Source organism: Onychomys torridus, chromosome 3 (assembly GCF_903995425.1).
Source record: "Onychomys torridus chromosome 3, mOncTor1.1, whole genome shotgun sequence".
Lineage (NCBI taxonomy): Eukaryota > Metazoa > Chordata > Mammalia > Rodentia > Cricetidae > Onychomys > Onychomys torridus.
The window spans coordinates 121801738-121825074 of NC_050445.1; the positions used below are offsets into that span (position 1 = coordinate 121801738).

General features: G+C 40.3%; 1 protein-coding gene across 2 annotated transcripts in view; it reads left to right on the top strand.

The window, feature by feature from the left end:
• The window catches only part of Ctnna2 (catenin alpha 2), a 1122097-nt gene that overhangs the window by 1021328 nt on the left and 77432 nt on the right, over positions 1–23337 (top strand). For both annotated transcript variants that reach the window (XM_036182154.1, XM_036182155.1), the window contains exon 12: positions 3212–3412. In XM_036182154.1, the coding sequence (XP_036038047.1) occupies positions 3212–3412 (201 nt within the window). The remainder of the gene's footprint in view (positions 1–3211; positions 3413–23337) is intronic.

Consider the following 23337-nt stretch of genomic DNA (forward strand, 5'->3'; position numbering starts at 1 on the left):
CAGATGAAACAAACACCCACTCACCTTTACAAGCATAAACATGGAGTCTATTTTGTATTGACCAACTACTTCTAGTCATGGGGCCTGCCCTGGAATGTGGTTGATGTGAACAGGGACACTCTGTTAGAGCAAACTGATTTTCTCTTTGCCAGAGATATCAACAGTAAGTAACTTCTTGGTTTCTGGGGGCCCCGTGTCCATTTCCCCCTTGACAACCAGGGTCGCTGACTGACTCAAACTTGTAGAGGTCTTTCTTATATGTACTGCTGCCACAGGCCCTGTGTGTTCATCTGCTCTGAGTGCCTGGTTTAAGGAAAGTGGGAGAAATCTTTAATGGAGTCTAGGATTTGCCAGATACTGTTTTCAATTCTCCTTCTATAGGAACTTAGAGATCAGAAGTAGCCATAGAAATTTTGTAAATTTGTAAAATCCAACCCTTTTACAAGTCACTGAATATGGCTGCTATAATTTTATAAGGTTAGCAGATAACTTAAGACAGCTAGTTCTCAAGCCAGTTCTATTGAAAACATGTGCTTGTGTGTGTGTGTGTGTGTGTGTGTGTGTGTGTGTGTGTGTGTGTGTGTGTGTGTATCTTAGTCTGCTCAGTGCTAGAACAGTATTATAAATCGGGCTGCTTTTTTAACATCTGTTTCTCACAGTGTTGAAGGTTGAATTCCAAGATGAAGATGCCTTGGGAGAGCTGCCCCTTCATATAAACTCAATTCACTACAGTTCCTCACAGTGGGATGGGAGGTATCTCTTTGACTTATCTCTTAGAGGAGAAGTAATTCCATCACTGGGACTCAGCCCTCACCACTGGGTTACCTCCTAAAGTCCTTAGTTCTTAATGTTGGGACAAAGACAATTGGATGAATTCATACAAGCCTGGAGGTACAGGCCGATAGTCCCAGTTCTTAGGAGGCTAAGGCAAGAAGGTCCGGAGTTCTAAATGTACCTTGGCCACAGTGTAAGTTCAAAACCCTTAGGAACAACTTAGTGAAACCCTTTATCAAAATCGAGAACAGAAAATAAAAGGCTTTGTGAATATAGTTAGAAATGAGCACATGCTGAGCAATAGGGAGTGCCCTAGGTTCTTTAGTACCACAAATAAATTAAAATTAAAAATATAAAATGTCCTTAAACTATTTTGCATATCTGTTTTCTACAGCTTCTATTCAACCTTATTATTTGTTTCTTTTCTTTCTTTTTTTTTTTTTTTTTTTTTGTGTGTGTGTGTGTGTGTGTGTGTGTGTGGTGCAAGTGGTAACCTTGTGGGGATCTGAGCATAATTTGCAGTAGTCACCTCTCTCCTTCCATCTTGTGGGTTTCAGGTATTGAACTAAGGTCATCAGGCTTCATGGCAAGTAATTTAAGCAGGCAGAGACATCTCAAGGACCCTACTTAGTTTTACATGTAAATTAGAGCATTACAATAATGAACTGCTTAAATTTATGCTTGAAATTTCAATACACTGAGGCATGGACATTCAGTCACTATAGTTACAGTTGTGTGTGTATGTGCCTGTGTATAATTTTCAGCTTGAAGTTATTTTCATTTCTCTTTACAGCACTGAACTCTTGAGAACTGTGAAAATTGTAAAAATACTCATAAGGCATAATTACAGTCTAACATTGGACAGGGAAATGAAATGGCCCACTTGCTCTACTGAGAGAGTGTGTGTCTCTGGGCAGCAACAGTCGGCTTCTCTCCTGCTTGCTTGTCTCCTACTGTAGTCCTTGAAATGAGAATAGTGTTTGCCTTGACTGTAATCTGATGAAACACCACAGACTAAATTACATTTAATTCAAGGGAACTCTGTCATCTTTTCCCCTGAATTCATTTTCTCTGTGACTATACTTTCCATATGACATGACTTCAGAAGATAGACCAAGTGGCCTGGCTTATCCTACTGTTTTTTAATCACTCCTCAGTAAGAAGATGGTCAAACATTCGTGCATCTAAAACTTCAGCTCTTTTGGGGGAAAGATAATATTTCTAGGTCAGATTGACATTTTGTTGACTATCATGACTCCTCACCCTCATTTTTATTTTATATGGACATATATGTGCCTGAGTGCATATATGTGCACAATGAGTTTTCAGGTGCCTGCAAAGGCCAGGAGAGAATGTTGGATTCCCTGGAATTGTTGTTACTGATGGTTGTGACCCACTTAATGTAGATGCTCTGAACAGAATCTGGGTTCCTTTCAAGAACAGCAAGCACTCATAACTGCTGAGTTCTCTCTCTAGCTCCTGTCATGACAAATCTTAAAAGACCCTCCCTGGGCAATAAGTTTCACTCTTTGAAACAATATAAGGGATTGCTTTTTACCAATAGGTCTCAAAATATGGGGTTCCTCACACCAGCCCCATAAGCGTCCCTTGGGAATTTCTTTGAAATTCACTCTTAGGTTTAACTCCAAATCTACTGTCCTAGTTTGGTTATCTATTTATGTGATACAACACTAAGCCAAACACATCTTGGACAGCAAATGATTTATTTGTCTTACAAATCCTGATCCCTGTCCCTCCATATGGGAAATCAGGGCAGGAGTTCAAGGTAGGAACCTGGAAGCAGGAACCCAAGCAGAATCCAGGAAGAAAGCTGCATGCTTGCTTGCCATGGCTTGCTCTGTCTGCTTTCTTTTTTCTTTTTTTTTTCTTTTTCTTTTTTTTTTTTTGAGACAAGGTTTCTCTGTGTAGCTTTGTGCCTTTCCTGGAACTCGCTTTGGAGACCAGGCTGGCTTCGAACTCACAGAGATCCGCCTGGCTCTGCCTCCCGAGTGCTGGGATTAAAGGCGTGTGCCAACACCACCAGGCTTGTCTGCTTTCTTACAGAACCCCAAACCACCTGCCCAGGAATTGCACTACTCAAGGTGGGCCAGGTCCTCCTACATCAACCATCAATCAAGAAAATGCTCCACAAAGTGCTCACTGGCCATTCCGATAGAGACAGTTCTCCCCTTGAGGGTCTCTCTACCCCCAAGTGTATTAAGTTAACAAAAACTAACCAGTACAGCTACTGGTGCTCAGGTTTTACAACTACTATCATAATTGTTAGTGATGCCCTTTAAATACCATTTCATGTTATCACTTATGTTGTTGGATTTGCAAGGTGAGGACTCCTGGGGACTTTTGATATAGTTTTCGATTAGTCATTAGATTGTGTATAGCACAAGGTCATATAAATGTGTGTGTGTCCTCTTCACAGAAAATCACATCTTGGAGGATGTGAACAAATGTGTGATTGCCCTCCAAGAGGGGGATGTGGATACACTGGACCGAACAGCTGGGGCCATACGGGGCCGGGCAGCCCGGGTCATTCACATCATCAATGCAGAGATGGAGAACTATGAAGCTGGGGTATATACTGAGAAGGTGCTGGAAGCCACAAAATTGCTTTCAGAAACAGGTAAGTATGGATGCTATAGCTGTTCCAAATGTTAATGCTATGGTTGATTTCAATATCTGAACACAGTAGTTACATTTTCTTCTACAGTCCTTGAAGCTTCTAAATTTTATGTATTATGGGAGGTGTGGAAAATGTGAATGGTCTTGTTTCTTGAGTTTGGGTTTGAATAACAGGAGAAAAATAATTTATTACATATATATATATATATATCACTTTATCATTTTCAGGTATAATATTGTTTGATTCTCACAAGAATTTTAAGAAAAAAAAAACAGAGAAATTTTGATTTTTCCAAGTTATAGACGAGAAAGTAGAAGTTTGCACCTGGTAAGAGACAGGTAGATGGTCTCAAAGCTAGACAAAAGTTTAGATCTGGTTGGAGGTTGGATTAAGTGTGAATTTATAAGCATATATTCATCAGTTTCTAGAGAGAATTGAACCTGAATAACATGGCATAGCCAATGGTAATCACAGAGGCTCTACACAATGGTTCTCAAACTTTATAATGCTGCAACCCTTTAATATAGTTCCTCATGCTGTGGTGATCCCCAATCATGAAATTCTTTCATTTCTACTTCATAACTATAATTTTGCTACTGTCATGAATCATAATGTATACATCTGATATGCAGGATAGCTGATATGTGACCTCCAATGGGTCCTAACTAACAGGTTGAGAACTGCTGCTCTGGGAGCCTGGATGTGAGGTCCTCAGAGAAATCTGCCAGTGCTACTGAAAGGGATTAGACTTTAATGTCTACCCTGGCTTGAATGTGCTCATTCAGGTCATGTTCTATCCACTGGGGACTTGTTGCTCATGTGATATGGCTTGTGCAGCTGGGTCCTAGAAACCTGACTGGGAGTGGCAGGAGATTAAGAATATTATATACAGCATGAATGGGGAGGCAGGTTTGTTAGGCTGTGTTATTGTAGAGGTGTCTCTGTAGAGGGTCATGATCATGTAATCATCTCTGATTGAATCTGCAGTTGCTACTTTTAAATATGCTGTTTTTACCTAAAGGTCAACCATTTATCAATATCCATACTCAGAACAGGGAAAGGTCTTGCCATTACACTGAGCTCAACTTTAGAAGGTCTCACCATTCCCCTGAGCCTAAGGCAGGCATGACATGGCCATGCTCATGTCAATAATTCACTTAGTACTTCATCCACTTTCCACAGGAAGGAACAATTACTTCTAGAGTCTTGTAGATCTCTAGTCTATCACTGAGTTAACGAGATATTCTATAACTTTGAAGAATGTATCAAAGAATGTGTTTGTGTGTGTGTGTGTGTGTGTGTGTGTGTGTGAGTGTGTGTGTGTGTGTGTGTGAGAGAGAGAGAGAGAGAGAGAGACAGAGACAGAGACAGAGACAGAGAGAGACAGAGAGAGAGAGAATCTTTGTTATTGAATAATGTCAGATGTCAGACACTTAAGTACCTCATCCCTTGTATTTTTGTTTGTATGTTGAGGGGTTGGAATATCCAGGAAATGAGAGAAAACTTGAGGAAAGAAAAAAGAGAAATCTTTGCTTTGTATGGAGCTAAGAATGAGTACTGAATTGGGTCAGATGAATCCACACAATAATCTTTCTGTTCCAACCTCAATGAGAGCCCTATCTGGGAGTTTACATATTGACTTTGGATACAATCAGGCATTTAAAATAGATATGTCTGAAGGGTGACACAGTCCTGTGTTCCAAAGTGGTGAATGACATCAATAGAAATCTGTTTTCTTTTGAATAGAAAAACATTATTATAAAACCCTTGTTAGCCAGGCCCCAGGTGGAGCTCCAGGTGTCCAACTGTCAAGAAAGAGGAGGGACTGTAAGAGTGTGAATTGTTGAGCCCAAGATTGGAAAAAGCACAGGGACAAATAGCCAAATGAATGGAAGCACATGAATTATGAACCAAAGGCTGTGGAGCCCTCAACTGGATAAGGCCCTCTGGATAAGTGAGACAGTTGAGTGGCTTGAACTGTTTGGGAGGCACCCAGGCTGTGGGACCAGGACCTGTTCTTAGTACATGAGCTGGCTGTTTGGAACCTTGGGCCTACACAGGTACACTTTGCTCAGTGTGGAAGGAGGGGACTGGACCTGCCTGTACTGAATCCACCAGGTTTAAATGAATCCCCAGGGGAGTCTTGGCCCTGTAGGAGATGGGAATGGAGGGGAGGGGATGGGGTGAAGGTGGGAGGGGGGGCAGGAGAGGGGAGGACAGGGGAATGCATGACTGATGTGTAAAATTAAAACACAAATATAATAATAAAAAAATGAAAAAAAGAAAAACAAACAAAAAACCCACAATCAGCTTCATTCTCTTACATTTTGTGGACTTTGTCTTCACCCAGTTGTTTGTTTCTCTAGCTGTGCAGAAGCTTCTTTTAGATTCATGAAGTTCCACTTGTCAGTTATTGTCCTTATTTCTAAGTCTGAGATGGGCAGAGCACATTGGGGCTGAAGAAAGTATATGGGCAGGTTATGTCCAGAGGCTGGAAATGGCTTGGGTGGAATGAAGTCAGGTAAATGGAGTGCACTGGGCTAGTGTGCAGGTTGAAGTCAGGTAAATGGAGTGCACTGGGCTAGTGTGCAGGTTGAAGTCAGGTAAATGAAGTGCACTGGGCTAGTGTGCAGGTTGAAGTCAGGTAAATGGAGTGCACTGGGCTAGTGTGCAGGTTGTGCCTACTGATCCAAGCCTGGAAAGTGGGAATAGGTATAGCTGATTGGGAAGGTTGGATGTGGTGTGAGAGGGGACCTGTGGATTGAGGGACAGGTAGGAAGAACTCTGGCAGAAGTCTAGAGTTAGGTTGTAGTTCAGCCAGACAAGGATGCCATGCTAGGCTGAAGCACTGGACATGGGGCCATTTCTCGATCTATTCTGGGTATGGATGTTGAAAAATGGTTGACCTTTAGGTAAAAACAGCATATTTTAAAAGTAGCAACTGTAGCTTCAATCAGAGATGATTACATGATCATGACCCCTACAGAGACACCTACAGACACCTGTTGGGTTGGGGAGAAGTTGTGAATGGGAAGTGTAGTTAGAGTTTTCCTGCCTGGCCCAGTCAGGACAAATCTCTCTTACCCGCCAGTCCCATAGTCGCTCAGACCCAACCAAGTAAACACACAGAAACTTACATTGTTTAGAAACTGTATGGCCGAGGCAGGCTTCTTGTTATCTACTTCTTCTATCTTAAATTAACCCATTTCTGTTAATCTATACTTTGCCATGTGGCTTGTGGCTAACCAGTGTCTTTACATGTTGCTTCTCATGGCAGCGGCTGGCAGTGTCTCCCTCCAGCCTTCTGCTTCCCAGAATGCTCTTCTCTCTTGTCCCACCTATACTTCCTGCCTGGCCACTGGCCAATCAGAACTTTATTTATTTTAACCAATCAGAGCAACATATTTGACATACAGAACATCCCACAGCAGGGAAGTGTCAAGGAGATGTTCCAAGATAGACCCTGGAGAAGGGTGTGGGGGATCTAGCTAGGTGAAGACATTGACTACTGCATGGAAGGGGTCAGTGGACTGTGGCAGTTCAGGCAGGTCCTGGTGGAAGTCAGTCTTTTTTTTTTTTTTTAAGTTTTCTGAGAGTTATATATGGTGTGTTTTGATAATATTTACTACCCAAGTCTTCCAAAATTTGCCCCCCTTACCTACCCAACTTTGTGTCCAAAAACCAAGCAAACAAAAGAGAAACATATAAATTTCTCCTGCCCAAATATTCTTGGATGTGTGGTCTTCTGAAGGAACTCACCAGGGCTATACCCTTAGAGAAAACGGTCTCTCCCCCTCAGCAGCTAACACTTACCAATAGCTTCACAACTAGGGTTGGGAGTTCATGTCCATCTCCTCTCTCCATGTTGATATTTGGTTACAAGTTGTCATAACTGTGGAGAGTTCATGTCGCTTCTTATAGTTTTCACCCTCTTTGCCTCTTACACACTCTTTCTGGCCCCTTACGTTTTATTTAGATTTGACTACTTTTCTTTATGACATTATCGGAGTTCATCCTGAAGGTCCATTTGTTTTGTGAAGAGCATAAAGGGGTAGTAAGGTGTCACTGAGGCAAATAGAGCAGGGGAATGTGGCACTGACCCATGAAGACAGGGAGAGGATCAAGGCTGGGGAGATGTACCAAGGCTATGAAGAAAGTACCATTTGAGAATTTAGAACTGAACTTCCATCCTCAGCACTCATGTAAAAATTTTGGATACAGTAGTATACATTTGTAATCCCAGCTTCAAGGGAGTAGAGATAGGAGGATCACTGGGCTCAGTGGTCAGCCAGTCTGGTCTCACTGGTGACCCTGAGACTTCCTGTCCAGCCAGCATAGTCTAACTGATGAGATCCAGGTTCAGTTTATGACGCTATTTCCAAAAAATCAAGATACATAGTGATTGAGTAAGACACCTGACATCAACTTCTGGTCTCCACACACACTGCATAAGCATACACATATGTACAAACATACACATACACAGGAACCAAATTGTCATGTGCAGTTTTATGCTTTGTTTGTTGTCTTGACACATCTACCTGTTCTGGCTAGGATTAGTTATTTTGTGTGTTTTTGTTAGATTTGTGACCCTTAGTTAGAAGACCTTATGTACCAGATACTCTTTTGGCCTGAACAAATAATTCTCTCTTTGGGATTGGTGGCAGAATACTCTGTGCATTGTAAAGTGGTCAACAGAATCCCTGGAAGCCACCTTCTAGGTTCTTAAGAGTATCACATCCCCCTACCACCTCAAATTCTGATAGTCAAAATGTCTGCTGACGTTGCCAGTTATCCTGTGGTGGGGCCAGATTAGGCAAAACAATATTAATCATGAGCCACTACCCCAAGGTAGAGAAATATTCCTTAACAGGGACAGATACGAGTGAGTTAAAATGAAATTTCTCACTGTAGCCACAGGGTATGAGGAGTGTTGTGATATGGGGTATGTGAGGAAAAAAAAGATTTTATTAAAGGATAGAGTTTTCAGAAGATCTTGACAAACCAGATATGGCTAGATGAAGTTCACAAATGTGGACCAGTCAATTTATACATATGAATGAATGTGAGGGCACTTGGGTGTAGGGAGACACCCACTGTGATACCTGACTGCTTTCACTAAGTGCCTCTGAAATTGAGAGGTACCCCACAAGTGACAGAACCATCTGCAGTTTATTTTCTGTGCATTATTTCCCTTCCTCAGCAATGCCAGTGTTTCAGCTTAAGAGTAATTTCTGTGTTGTTATGAACACTGAGTTAAATTTAAGAAAATAATTTTGTGGATTACTAGTATGATAAAATTGTAGTGCTTCATTACATCCAAATTTACCTATTTCTGATGAAACTAATCTAGGTTGATGAAAACACAATAAAATAGACCTGCAGCAGGCCCATTAAATACTTACATGACATATTTCCTGGGCTGTTCAATAAAACCTGAATTATAACAAATTGCCAACAGCTTGGTAGTGAGTGCATGCTTGGCCAGACTCATCTGAGTTCTGATTTCCACAGGCAGGTTGCTACAGGAGGCACAGAGGCCAGAAGTGCCCCAGCGATAGAGTATTTCGTTATGAGCAGAGTAACTCTGTCCACATTGATCAGATTATATTAAAATTTGTGAAACTGATAGAGGTCATGAGTTTATGGGGGCGTGTCAGGAACATGTATGTGATGGAGTTAAGACAGCTTTGGATGTCTGACGGATGTTTCTTGTTTGGAGGCGGCATAAGACAGACAGACAGACAGAGGCACAGGGAGACACACAGACAGAAACAGACACAGAGACACACAGAGAGAGGCACAGAGAGACACACAGACAGAAACAGACACAGAGACACACAGAGAGAGGCACAGAGAGACAGAGGCAGAAACACAAAGACACAGTACGACAGAGGATATTGATTAAGAGATGTTTCTTCATTTTAGGTGTCCAGTCCAGGGCCATGCACACAATGACAAGTGCCGTATGGCTGATCTACTTCTGCCTCCCCAATCCCCACAGACAGTAAATGATATATCTATCTTACAAATCATATTGGATGAAGAGATTAAAATTCTATTATTTTTGGAGGATATGTGGGTTAGAGTGATAGCATAATATAATCCCATGACTTATAACTAAAGTTAAATAGTAGAAGGAGGAAATAGGAGGAAGGGGATGAAGAGGAGGGTGCAAGAGAAGGTAATGGGGGTAAATATGGCCAAAGTACAGTATGGGGATGTATGAGATGGTTGTGATACCCAATATTATGTATTATTAATATATGTTTAACCTTAGCAATATGTAAGTTTCTGGCACAACACTGTATGCTTTCTATAAAAAATGTAAAAGGCCCAGCAAATAGCACCCAAACTAGAAATCATATTGAAGGATCTATTATTCATTTGGAACATTTAATGCAGTAGAATAGATTCAGTGTGGGACTCATAAAAAGTCAAGCACCTGGCTGCTACCTACTGACCTCAACTCTAAACAAATCTACTAATGCCCTCAGGACTGAGTATTCTGTGTTGTCTAATGTTTTATCATTTGGGTGTGGTTAATATTACTCAGCTTGGAAAAAGTTCAGTGTTGTCCATGCCTTCTGAGTGCGATCACCCTGAACAATCACTGCTAAATCTTCTTCTGTTTAAACCTTCCGTCCCTTCTGGATGAGAGCCTCTTCATTCTCCCACCAAAACACATCCACACATCTCCCACTATTGTCCCTGTGATGTTCTGTATTTCCTCCTCCTCCTCAACATCTGCTTATTGGACATATCCTTTAATATTTAACTTTAGTCTCAGCTAGATACAACAGAGAGCTTCACCAGTGAGTGCCCTCACATTAATTATGTGCTCCTCGGGGTGCAGGGCACACTTAGACTGCATTCAGTTCTGAGAAGCAGGTCCTTTTGTGTGTATCCAGTTTGTGATGGACTTATTACATAACTACTAGTATATATCTATATCTATTGGTCTACATACCCTATGTATGAATGTAAATACATACATGACTGTCAGTATGTATAAAAATACTTTATATATGTATATGCACACATATATTATTAGGATGTTGAACTTCTTTGTATGGAAGAAAATATAGTCTATCGGCACCCCATACTTACAGCTCCAAATTTCCAGATATAGACTTTGTTTCCTTTCTGTTTCTACATATCAATGGAAAGTAAACTTATTGGTATTTTAGACACATTTAGTGGGATTATGTTTTATTATTGGATTGAATTGGGTGACCTGCCTTATCACTGTTGCTGGATTTTAGCTCGAGGAAGCACAGAAGCAAGTCAATTTGAAAATAAGTAGGAAAGGGTAGCTTATTGGAAAGGCAGAAATAAGAGGGAAGACCATTAAAATGTAAGTCAGTTCTCCATAGGTGACCTTGAAATTAGGTTATGAAAGTAATGGATTTCAACAGAAGCTTTTATGACTGAGATTGCCCAGCCTAGACATCCTAATATATTTTAAATGTGTTTTAATGTAACCCTTACTATTGGTGTAAAGCATTTTATTCCTTCCTGAAAGGTCAAGATGATGGTGATGTGGAGTAAATGTGTTACTTGAAGGTAGCTTTAGTATTTGTGATGGCAAGAAATCAGAAATATGGAAGGAAAAGGAAAGTTTAATCATTTGATAATCCTTAAAGGGGCAATGTACCTTCCACATGTAACAGATAACTTCATGTTGTACATATCAAAGAGATTTGATTGATGGATGTTTTTTGGTTTTTAAAAACATATTTTTTGCATATATGCACATAAGATTACATACAGCATATTGATGTATATCAGAGGTCTACTTATAGGAGTTGGTTCTCTCCTTCCACCATGTGTGTCCTACAGTATAATAGTTTCAGTCTAAACACACCTGGGAAGACATAATGTCAATTGAGGAATTATTTCCACTACTTTCGCCTGTTGGCATACTTGTGGGGGCATTTCTTTTGATAGATGATTGATGTTAAAGGGCCCAATCCATGGTGGGCAGTACTATTCTTGTGCAGGTGAGTGAGGGTATTTTAAAAAGCTAGCTGAGCAGGCTAAGAGAAGCAAAGCAGTAAGAGCTATTCTTCCATGGTCTCAACTTGAGGTCTTGCCTTGACCTCCCTCAATGGTGAACTATAAAATGTAAGCTAAAACAAACGCCTTTGTCCATAAGTTGCTTTTGGTCATAGTTTTTATCCCTGTAACAGGAAATCAAACTAGAATATAGGGCTGAAATCAGGTTGTCAGGATGGGTACTGTTTGCTAATCTAAAAATTCATATTTATTACTTTATCTTGAAAATAAATATTGGGTTGATTTTTATATAAATACTTAATTATATATAATGTGTGTATGTGTGTGTGTGTGTGTGTGTGTGTGTGTGTGTGTGTGTGTGCATGTGTGTGTGTGTGCCTGAGTGTATGTATATGTGCTGTGTGTATGTAGGAACTCACAGAGTCCAGAAAAAGTATCAGATTCCCTGGAACCAGAGTTACAGATGGTTAGCAGCTATCTTGTAGGTGCAAGGGACTGATTCTGGATTCTCTGCAAGAGCAAAAAATACTTTTGACTGCTGTGCCATCTCTCCAGCACAGGAATGTGGGGTCTCTAATGCAGAGAACAAACATATTCATGGTAATACCAGTTCTCAGCATTCCATTCTCCCTTTCAGTACAGAAAGATGAAGGCAAGTAACTGCTGTCTGTAGCTGGAGACCTTCTCTCCAGCCCCCACCAAGCCCTGTTAGTCCAACAACCCAATTATAAAATAAATACACAAGACATATATATTATTTAAACTGCTTGGCCATTAGCTCAGGCCTACCATTGTCTAGCTCTTATTCTTCTTATATTTAGCCCATCTCTATTAATCTATACTTTGCCACGTGGCTCGTGGCTTACCAGTACCTTACATCTTTCTTGTTATGGTGACTGCTGACAGTGTCTCCCTGCCCCAGCCTTCCACCTCCCAGTATTCTCTTCTCTGCTTGTCCCAGTCTATACTTCCTGCCTGGCCACTGGCCAAACAGCATTTTATTTATACAGAGCGATATCCACAGCACTCCCCCCCCCTTTTCTTTTTTTAAAATGGAAGGTTTTAATATTTACATAGTAAAATTACATATATCAAAACAATTATCAAGCAAGAATTATAGTTATAATATCTAGTCTATTTGTTTTGGCAAATTAAACAAAATATTCTATCTATCCTATATTTATGAGTCTAAGGTTTTATATCTAACTTATCTTTTATCATAACTAAGGAAAATTGTAACTATCTAGCTTCAACTACATCAAAGACCTGAGAAATGGGAGAAGGGTGCAAGTAACTTTTGATCTTGCAGGGTAGACAGAGACAGCTGGCAGCCTGGACAGTCACCTAATGTTCCTTTGTAAAGTTGGGGCATTTGTCTTCTGCCCACAAGTCTAGAGTCTCTTGGTCACTTTTTTTAGTGTCCTGTAGAATGTCTGGCAGTTTCCTCTGTGAAGCTGGAACCTGAAGAACCATTTTGTGAAACAAAGTTCAGTGGTCACCTTTCTATGGGTCCTGCATGTCCAATTGATCAAGCAGTCCAGGCAAGAACAGTTTCTTGCCCAAATGGCTATTTTTGCCAAGGTGAAGATAAACTCCATATGAAGTGTCTTCTATGCCCATCCTCCCCTCTGAAGTAAATCAGTGCTGCCAGGAGCAGACATGTCTCACTGTTCAGAAAGTCTAAATTTTAAAAATATTTTAAATGCTGTATTCTGTAGACTTTTGAAGTGCTTGAAGATTATCTGTCTATCTGAAATATATCTATGTATACCTAGAAAACTTAACATGATTATAAGTTTGACTATCATAGAAGACTAATTGATCTGTATTTCTTAATTATCCATTACAATCTAAATGAGTTGCATAAACATAATACCTCAAATGAGAGTAGAAATATATATATATATATATATATATATATATATATATATATATACAGTATAACAAAATTAACTTTAAGTTTATATCAATAGACTGAAATCTATACCAATGTAAGACATTTTAAACAAGTTGTTGTTCTTTAAAAGTAAGTTCATTAATCTACCCTTTTATCCTATTATACCTATATCATACGCCCCCCTATTTTTAGAAAGAGATTACATTTATAATCAACCTGATTCAAATAAAAATATGTTTTTTCTCTGTCCCACACCAGAGGGCTCTTCTGATTTGGGACACAAGAATCTCTTAACCTTTTCTTTTAGCAATATGATTAGGTTTAGAGAAGGAGTGAGCCAATTCCATCTCCAAAGCCAGCTTGATAATTTGGGGAATTTGGGTATAGTTTTTCTTACTACTTCCTGATGGAGGAGGGCACTGTATCTTATGGGGACACAAAGAAAATTTTAGGATTATGGAGTAGTCCATGAGGGTAAACCTCTGAGCCAGTTGCCTTGAAACCATTCTGGATGTTGGATCATCTGGGCCATGGTGTCATTGGAGACCTTTTAGGTGGTCTTGGCTGATCAAACCTGATGTATCTTAATCTGGAACAAATCCATAGCCTCTGGCTTTCTGTGGAGAAAAAAGCAGAGACTCTTTTCCAAAGCAACATATCCTTATATCTAAATTTTGAAGTCAAGTTACCTTTAAAATTTACACATTTGTTTAACTCAACAGCTTTTATGATCAAATCTTTTTCTGTAGTTAAAAATCCCAAAGACAACAGTAACCAGATTCTCTGTGTAATATCCATCTTTGTAAGACTGAAATGCCACTGTGGCTGCTAGCTCTACCCACCTCAGTTTCCAAAGTGGTGGTGGTACAGTTTACTGCCAGCTCTGGGTCTGAAGCCATGTGTACCATCAACTATCAGAAGCAGTTGTATCAAAGCAGTGTGTAGCCCAGAAACCTTTTTCTTTCTTTCTTTGTTTTTCCTTTTTTTTTTTTTAACTAGCAAGGGCTAAGTCCACCACGCATCAGAGTAAAGTGCTGCTTGTAGGCTCCCCATTCCTACCACACTGCAGGTCAGACACACAGGCCAGAAACCTACCATAGTAGCTCAAACCAGCAGGCTGCCACTAACTTGAGAGAGACAACTAGGAAGCTGTTTTTAGCCCTGCTTTAGAATCTTTTTTCTCATGTTTTAGGAGGAAACTCTTGCCCCATGTTGGGTGCCATTTGTAGCTGGAGACCTTCTCTCCAGCCCCCGCCAAGCCCTGTTAGTCCAACAACCCACTCATAAAATAAACACACACGACGTTTATATTATTTAAACTGCTTGGCCATTAGCTCAGACCTACCATTGTCTAGCTCTTACTCTTCTTATATTTAGCCTATTTCTATTAATCTATACTTTGCCACCTGGCTTGTGGCTTACCAGTACCTTACATCTTTCTTGTCATGTTGGCGGCTGGCAGTGTCTCCCCGCCCCAGCCTTCTACCTCCCAGTATTCTCTTCTCTCTTGTCCTGCCTATACTTCCTGCCTGGCTACTGGCCAAATAGCATTTTATTTATACAGAGTGATATCTACATCAGCTGTCTTTAAAAAGGAAAGCTCTACTGTAGGAGAGAAACTATGTCATTAGGAATTGATGAGCTTCTATAGGAATCTGGTTGCAGAGGCCCACTTTTCTCCTTAAGCTGGAGGAAAATCTTTGACCTTCAGTTTCAACTGAAGAGGATTAAGACTCTTCCTGGTAGAATTCTTTAGTTTAGCACTGAATTTCTTCTTTGAAGTATGTTATAATGTGTATCTCTTGAAAAAAATAGAGTCCTATACCTCTGTCCAGGTTATTTCAGTATCTGAGGGAATGCTGTCAATTACTCTTTGAGCCAGGTTACAGATAATTTTTGCCTAGAAATACCTAAACATGTGCCATAACATGAAACTATTTTCTCTATACTAGCTTGGACATTAACTCTAATTTCTTCTATGAATCTTAAACATCCATCTCACTCAGCACAAGGGGTGGAAGAAAATATGACTTATAGGAAAAGTACAATACACAAATATAGCCTCATAACAAGGTCCTGGGCATGGACATGGAGATAGAATAATGTGGACCAGGAAGGCTCACATAGTTGTGTGTTCCTGTGTTAATCATTCAGAGCTGGCTGTGAGCACTTTACTTGTACTCATGGACTAAAGAAAGACTGAAAGGCAAGGTATTCATCTCTAGATCTGCATGAACCACAGTGTGGACTCAAAATCCTGGGGCTGCAGGTCACACTGCTCTTGTCACCTCAAGGGTATCCATGACCAAGGTCAGTGATGGTGGCATTGGAGAAGGAGAGGGCCCTGAGAATGTTATCAAGCACAAGATTTGGTGGCCCAGATGTATTTCTTTCATAGACTGAGGCAGTGCTATAATCACAACACCCATACTCCCTAAAGAGGGAAGACACTGTGGCAGTAACAAGTACTTGAAGAAGAGAGGAAGAAAATCATGCTGAGAGTCACTCATTGAGAGGCACTGCGTGGCTGGAGACCTTGAGAAATAGTTTTGACTAGGAAAGCTGGGAAGCTGTAAGTGTACCCGGAGGGCCTGAGATAGTTCATGTGCATAGTAGCCAGGAAAATGCTATTTATTATGCTCAAATAACATCCCTGCCTGGTTTGCCTTTCTGTTTCCCTTACCATCTTATGTTGGTGTTGTTCTACTTACCTGTGAGTTCTAACCCTCTAACCACACTGTCCAATTCTCCTTCTGCTTGCCCCTCTAATGATAACCATGATCAATCATTTATTTGGCTCCTTTATAATGCCTAGCAAATTCATTTACCCACTTGTTTATTTAACTTTAAAGTATATACTTATTTATCCTGTTTTCTCTCTGTCCTCTGCACAGCTTTCTACCTGTGTACATGGATTGATTTTAATCAAATTTAACCCATTGAAATCTAAAACCATCTGTTCATTTCCTCTCAGTTTGATGGGAGTTGAATCTCAAAATTGTTTATTGATATAAATGAAAACCATAGTAATGTGATGCTTCCTTAGAGAGATTTTTATCTTTTCTTTTAAAATTACATATTTAATGATCAAAATCAGAATCTTTAAAATCATGTGTAAGAAATTCTCAGCAAGTGTTTCATTGCATCTTAATGCAATCTAAGTATTTAAACCTCACAGATGCCAAATTAAACTGTGTTTATCAAGCTAGGTTTTGACGAACACTGTAAGCTAAATAAGGCTTCACATTCAACTCTTTATTCATTCCTCAAGGTTCAGAATTAAATGTGCCATCCTTCCTCCTGGAGTTATAAACCATTTGTGATTATTTTTGAAATGCTTATTTTAAACTATACGAAAACCTTCCAAGCAAGCAGTTTCTTTCCTTGGGGAAAGGAATTTGTGTCTAGACAAGAGCAGATGGATGCGCCCCGATTCTCTCAGGGTAGTTGTCGTGAATGGAATTTAGAATTACTTTTTTTGTGTGTGGTTTCCTTCTTCTAGGCAGTCCTTTTTCATCTTTTATCAAACAATCCAGCTCATGGGTTATGTATGGCCTTCTGGAACTCATATTTGGTTTTGATATTTGAAATGTACATTATAATTTTCTAAACATGAATGTATGAAAATGGCAGTTGTTAGGAACTCCCACTGAGAGCACAGATGACTGACATGGATGAAAGAAAGCCCAAGGAGGACTGCTGGGAGAGGGGACAGCACAGAAGGACGGCATGGAAGGAGGACGGCATGGAAGGAGGACAGCATGGAAGGAGGACGGCATGGAAGGAGGACGGCACAGAAGGATGGCATGGAAGGAGGACAGCATGGAAGGAGGACGGCATGGAAGGAGGATGGCTTGGAAGGAGGATGGCATGGAAGGAGGACGGCACTGAAGGAGGACAGCACAGAAGGAGGATGGCACAGAAGGAGGACGGCAGTGAAGGAGGATGGCACCAAAGGAGGACAGCGTGGAAAGATGACATGGAAGGAGGATGACTTGGAAGGAGGACGGCACAGAAGGAGGATGGCACCGAAGGAGGATGGCACCGAAGGAGGACAGCACCAAAGGAGGACAGCACAGAAGGAGGATGGCACAGAAGGAGGACGGCACTGAAGGAGGATGGCACCAAAGGAGGACAGCGTGGAAAGACGACATGGAAGGAGGACGACTTGGAAGGAGGACAGCACAGAAGGAGGATGGCACCGAAGGAGGATGGCACCGAAGGAGGATGGCACCAAAGGAGGACAGCGTGGAAGGACAACATGGAAGGAGGATGATGTGGAAGGAGGACAGCATGGAAGGAGGACGATGTGGGAGGAGGATGGCATGGAAGGAGGATGGCATGGAAGGAGGATGGCATGGAAGGAGGTTTGCTTGACTGGTGACTGTGGTTATTTGGAGAGGTAGAAATTGTTGATGAATATTCATGAGGGAATAAGCAATAGACTCAAGTGGATCACTTTGTCCCTGTTCTAGGTGTCTTCCAGAGAGAAGAGATAGATAGATAGATAGATAGATAGATAGATAGATAGATAGATAGATCGATCATGCCATAGTCACACCTAGAGTGCCATTAGTATTAACAGAGGACGTCTGTTATTTATTTATGTATTTACTTACTTACCTATTTATTTGTCTTCATTTTGAGACAAGGTCTCGCTGTGTAACCCTGGCTGGACTGAAACTCCTCTATGTAGACTAGGATGGCCTTGAACTCAGAGATTCACCTGCCTCTACCTCTGGAGTGCCAGGATTAAAGACGTGTGTCACACCTATCAGGGAAGTATTCAATTTAGACAAAGTATTCCAGTTGTATTTCTCCATTGCCTCTACATTTAAAAATAATAAAAAATTAAATTCTATCAGTTAAAACATTGTATGTGATTGAAGCCCTGTAAGTTGGAGATAGGAGGGAAATACTTTTACCACAGTCACAGATTGAATGGGGAAGTTTTCTTGGAAATATCATTTCATTTTCACTGGAGAAACTGAATGCCCTTTTAGTGTTTTGTAAGCCATCATCTTTTTTCAAAAGTAAACAATGAAACATTCTTTCATGCTTCTGATGAGTCTAGAACAAAACATAATATTTAGTATGGTCCTTGGCAATCAAGATAAGAAGGAAAGCAAAGATGGAATGGTTGCATGGAGTTAGAGGTAGATTTATAAGAAACTCTTTTTAAAAGTGAGTATCCCACAGGATGACTCTGGTCCGAGAGAAGAGAGAGGAGCATAAGTGAACCAGCTAACTTGGCAAGATAAATTATGAGATAACTCTCAATTTTCAGATTCCTCATTCACTGTTTGCTCTTGACAGTTCATATCATCATCATCCACCAAGGCGTTTGTTTTTTTTTTTTTGTTTTTTGGTGGTAACTCCTATGCAGAAGGGGCTGAGTGTAGAAGCCTTCCTCAGCAAAATCAAAAGGCATGTGCTTGGGAGGACCCATGCAGGATTACAGAATGAAGACAACTATGAGAACCATTCACTGTTAATCATTCCTGTGCCAAATCCACGGGCTTCATCTCATATGCATCCTACTCAATCAACTCAATGGCTGATCTGTACTGACAGTTTTGACATTATTTTACAAGCTGGTCTTGAACTCCTAGGATCAACTGATCCTTCTGCTTCAGTCTCCCAAATAGCTCGGACTATATATAGGTGTGAACCCACCATGCTCCTCCTGTCTTCTTCTGAATGTATTTCTAAATGTGATACAAACTCAGAAAGGCAGCTATCATTATCCCAGTTATTAAAAAAAATACTTCATTTTTATATGTGGTGTGTATGTGTGTGTGTGTGTGTGTGTGTGTGTGTGTGTGTGTGTGTTACATATGTGTGCATATTTCTAGAGAGGTAAGAAGAGGCCATCAGATATCCTGGAGCTCGAGTTGCAGGTGATTGTGAGCTACCTGCTATGGATGCTGGGAATAGGAAGTCCTCATAATTGCTGAGCCATCCCACCAGCCTCCATTATTCCAGTTTGGCACCTACTAAAGTCCAGGTTAGTTCAGGATCACATATCATGGTTACTTAGAGAAAACTGCCCGGAAGAGACAAATAGACCAGGAGTCTAGATTAAGTGTAGCTGCCACAATTGACAAAAACTGTAGTGTGCCCTGCTGATTGCTATTTACTAATAAATTTCCATTGGGCAAAGCATATGATACTGGGTAGCTATTTCTGTGAAATATATCACCCCAAATTTAATGGCTTTGGTGCTATGATCACAATGTCATAGTATCTGTAAATTGGGGATTTGTAGTAGCTTTTTTTGGGGACAACCCTCCAGAATCTGTCAGAAGCCTGAAGTCAAGGCCATTGCTGTGTCAGCTTATGAATTGACCAGCACAAGATACATGCACATGCTATGGGAAGAGCCTTATTTCCCTTGGTCCACCATTCTTTTGCACCTGTTAACCACAGACTTCTCTGAGTCCCTTGCCACTGTAGACTTTTCCATATTGGCTCATGCCTTAGTTATGGTTTCTTTTGTGATAAATCATCATGACCCAAAGCAATCTGCAGTGAAAAGGATTTATTTTATCTTACAGTTCCAGAACACAGTCTATCACAGAAGGAAGTCTAGGCAGAAATATGGATGCAGAAACTGAAGCAGAAGCCATGAAATAAAAGTACTTACTAAGTTGTTCCTAATAGCTTGCACAGTCTGCTATCTCATACTACTCAGGACTACCTGCCCAAGGTGACATCACTCTGAATGGGTTGGGCCCTCATCTATGAGTGAGCAATCAAGAAAATGCCCTATAGACTTGCCTATGGGCAATCTGGTAGGGACATTTTCTCATTTGAAGTTCCTCTTCCAGATAACTCTATCAGTTGACAAACATCTTTATAGCTAGGACAGCTCACCAGATAGCAACTGACTTTATTCAGAATAATCACCCTATGGAGCAAGAAAGGGGAGTAGGGTGGAAACGCATGTCTTTGTTTAACTTTGTCTCAGAAGTTCTGTGCGAGCTCCTTTCTTGAATCCTGATGGTTAAAGAGGTGTTGGTGGTTCTATCCCAGTTTGAGGCACAGAATCATTAATAGTAAGAGGGAATGTCAAGGGCCAGACCATCAGACCATCTTAGATCCTGTCTCACCACACACACACACACACACACACACACACACACACACACACACACACACTATATATATGTAATTGCCTATGGGTGTTAGATACATTGATGAATAACATGATTGAGATACATAGGATGTATGGAAAAAATCCAATAACATGGACTATATAGTAACACATTCAGTTTCAGGCACAAGAGTCCTATTTTTTGTGTAAGGATTTCCAAAGCAAAAATGATACATTGACTCAAGACTTAGCCTGGTGGTTTGTGGTCAGAAGGGAATGAAAAATTAGCAAAGTTAGATAGTAAAGTAAACTATTAAGATTGACTTAAGGTGATTGGAAAGAGGTCTTCAGTAGAAGAAGACAAGCAGATTATTTGCAGCAATCAAACTTGATTGCAATTAAAAAGTCATAATGTCTTGTGGAATATTATTTTAAGATGTTACATTTGTTCATACTGTAGAACATTTGTTTAATGATTCAAAGATACATTGTAATTTTTTTATGTTGCATTTGTTTAACTCCATAAAGCTGTGTTACTTTGCTTAAGATTCCTGATTGGTCTAATAAAGAGCTGACTATTCAATAGCAAGGCAGGAGAAAGGATAGGCAGGGCTGGAAGGCAGAGAGAATAAATAGGAGAAATCTGGGAAGGAGGAGCATGAACAAGGAGAAGAGGACACTAAGAGCCAGTCACTCAGCCACACAGCCAGCCACAGAGTAAGAGTAAAAGCAAGGTATACAGAAATAAAAAGATAAAAGTCCAGAGGCAAAAGATTAATGGGATAATTTAAATTAAGAAAAGCTTGATAGAAACAAGTCAAGCTAAAACCTGACATTCATAAGAAATAATAAGTCTCCATGTTTGATTATTTGGGAGCTGGGTTGTGGGCCCCCCAAAGAGCTAAAGAGAGAAAGAGTAAAAACAACCAACAACAATTATGAGTATGTCAAAGGGGCAAAATTTGAATACCATGTTAGTAAAAATTCCATTTTCCTTGCTGTAGAGATTAAGCATTAATTATACTGAATCACAGGAGAGTCTGCATAGCCAACCATTAAAAAGGCATAACTGATTAGAGTGTGTAAAATCATACCTAGAAGTCAAAGGTCTAAAACATACAAGAACTAAGAGTGTTCAAGTATTTTGGCACTCCAAGAGTCCATCTACCCTTACATAGAACATAGAGCTATACTCAGTGGAGCTCATGGATCCACAAGTACATGTAGAAATGAAATGATCTTCACAAGGAAGGTTTGTAGAGCTAGTCATTTTGACTGATTATAATCATCAGTAGGTGAAACTCTAGTGTCAACATTCCTAAAAGAATTTTAAACTCATGATTTTGAAAATTATCTTTGTAGACTGAGGTTGAGGCTTCCACTGAAAGCCCTCTAATGATACAGGATTATGAATATCTTTATTAAACAAACTAATTTCAGGTAGTAACCAGCTAGCAAGAGTTTCCTATTACTTTTGACTGGAGCTAAGGATATGTATCAACAGGCCACAGCTTTGATTTGGGTTTATACTTCTACACAGGTGATAACTTTGAACTTGAGACTCAAATCATCTCCTCACCACAAGCTTCTCAGATATGCAACACCATCAAAGATAAACCCTGGGAACACCAGTCACAGTTTCCTTCAGGCAAAGTCACACCTTTAGTGTTTTAGCCTTGCCTAGCGTGTAATTATGGATGATTTGGATTTTCCCTTGGCATTATCTGCTAGAGACTGTTTTGGAGAATGGATGCTTTAACTCCCTGAATGTTATCAAAGAGTTCTGTGTTGGAGGGAATGCTCCATGGCTCCAAGAAGTCTTCTCAAATTAGAACTTCGCAGCCTCATTTACTCTTATAATGCCTAATACTTCAGCTATCCCCAACTCTGAAGACTATTGGTATCTGTGGTCAGGGAGTATATTGTACTCTGCAGTAAGAATCATACTTACATCCTGGTCCTAATATACCACTTTCTAGGTTCACACAAATGCTGTTACATTCTTGGTTCCATATTAACATTTAACAAGCTGGAAGTTTTTCTAGTAGAGCTTTTTTGTCCACTTCCTCTATATTTTATAATAAAATTTGTCCAAATTAAGCACTCCCAGTGTGTGGCCTGAAACCACCACCATTACAGATGACCCTTCTGTATATGGATTTGCCTGTTTGGTCTTAGTGAATTAGTCAAGGTCAAAATTGCGAGTTTTTCTCCTTGTTGTTGATGAAACTTCTCTCAAGGAAGCTTATTCCTGAAAGAACTCCAAGCTCAGCTTTCTGAAAGGGTCCCACACCCACCAGGGCAACCACTACTACACTGTCTAATGGCTTTGAAAATCTTTGATGAGATTCTGAATCAATATGGAATGATGAGCATTGCAAATGAATGGGAACCATGAGACACCTTGCTTTGTCTTAGAGATAATCAAGGACAAATGAATTTTTTCCCCTGCCTTTTACTTAATGGTTCTCGTTCTTCCCTTTCTGATGAGTAAGTTCTCCATGATTCACAAGTATGACAGAGGCTTAAGATGAAAAAAAAATGGGGAGAGGATTCAGGCAAACTAATGGACATAAAGAAACACCAGGGACCAAACACCTTTCAATGTACCAACAACCATGATAGTGGCTGCACATGCTTTCAGATGTCCAGGGAATTAAGGAAGGTTTCAGAATGGCAGATAAACTGGAGAAGGAAAGTTGTGGAGGCATTCACCTAACCATGGAGAAGGAAGAGTGTGTACTTCCATTTGAGAGAATAAATCCTCGTGGACCATTCATCAGCATGACCTCCTCCCCCTGATCCCACCATGTCCTATTTGGCAATAGGCATAACTCAGTCTAATTGCAACATTTGGATGTGTGTAAGGCTAGGCTATGTGACTGAACCAGAAAAGGAAGTCAACAGTATCCA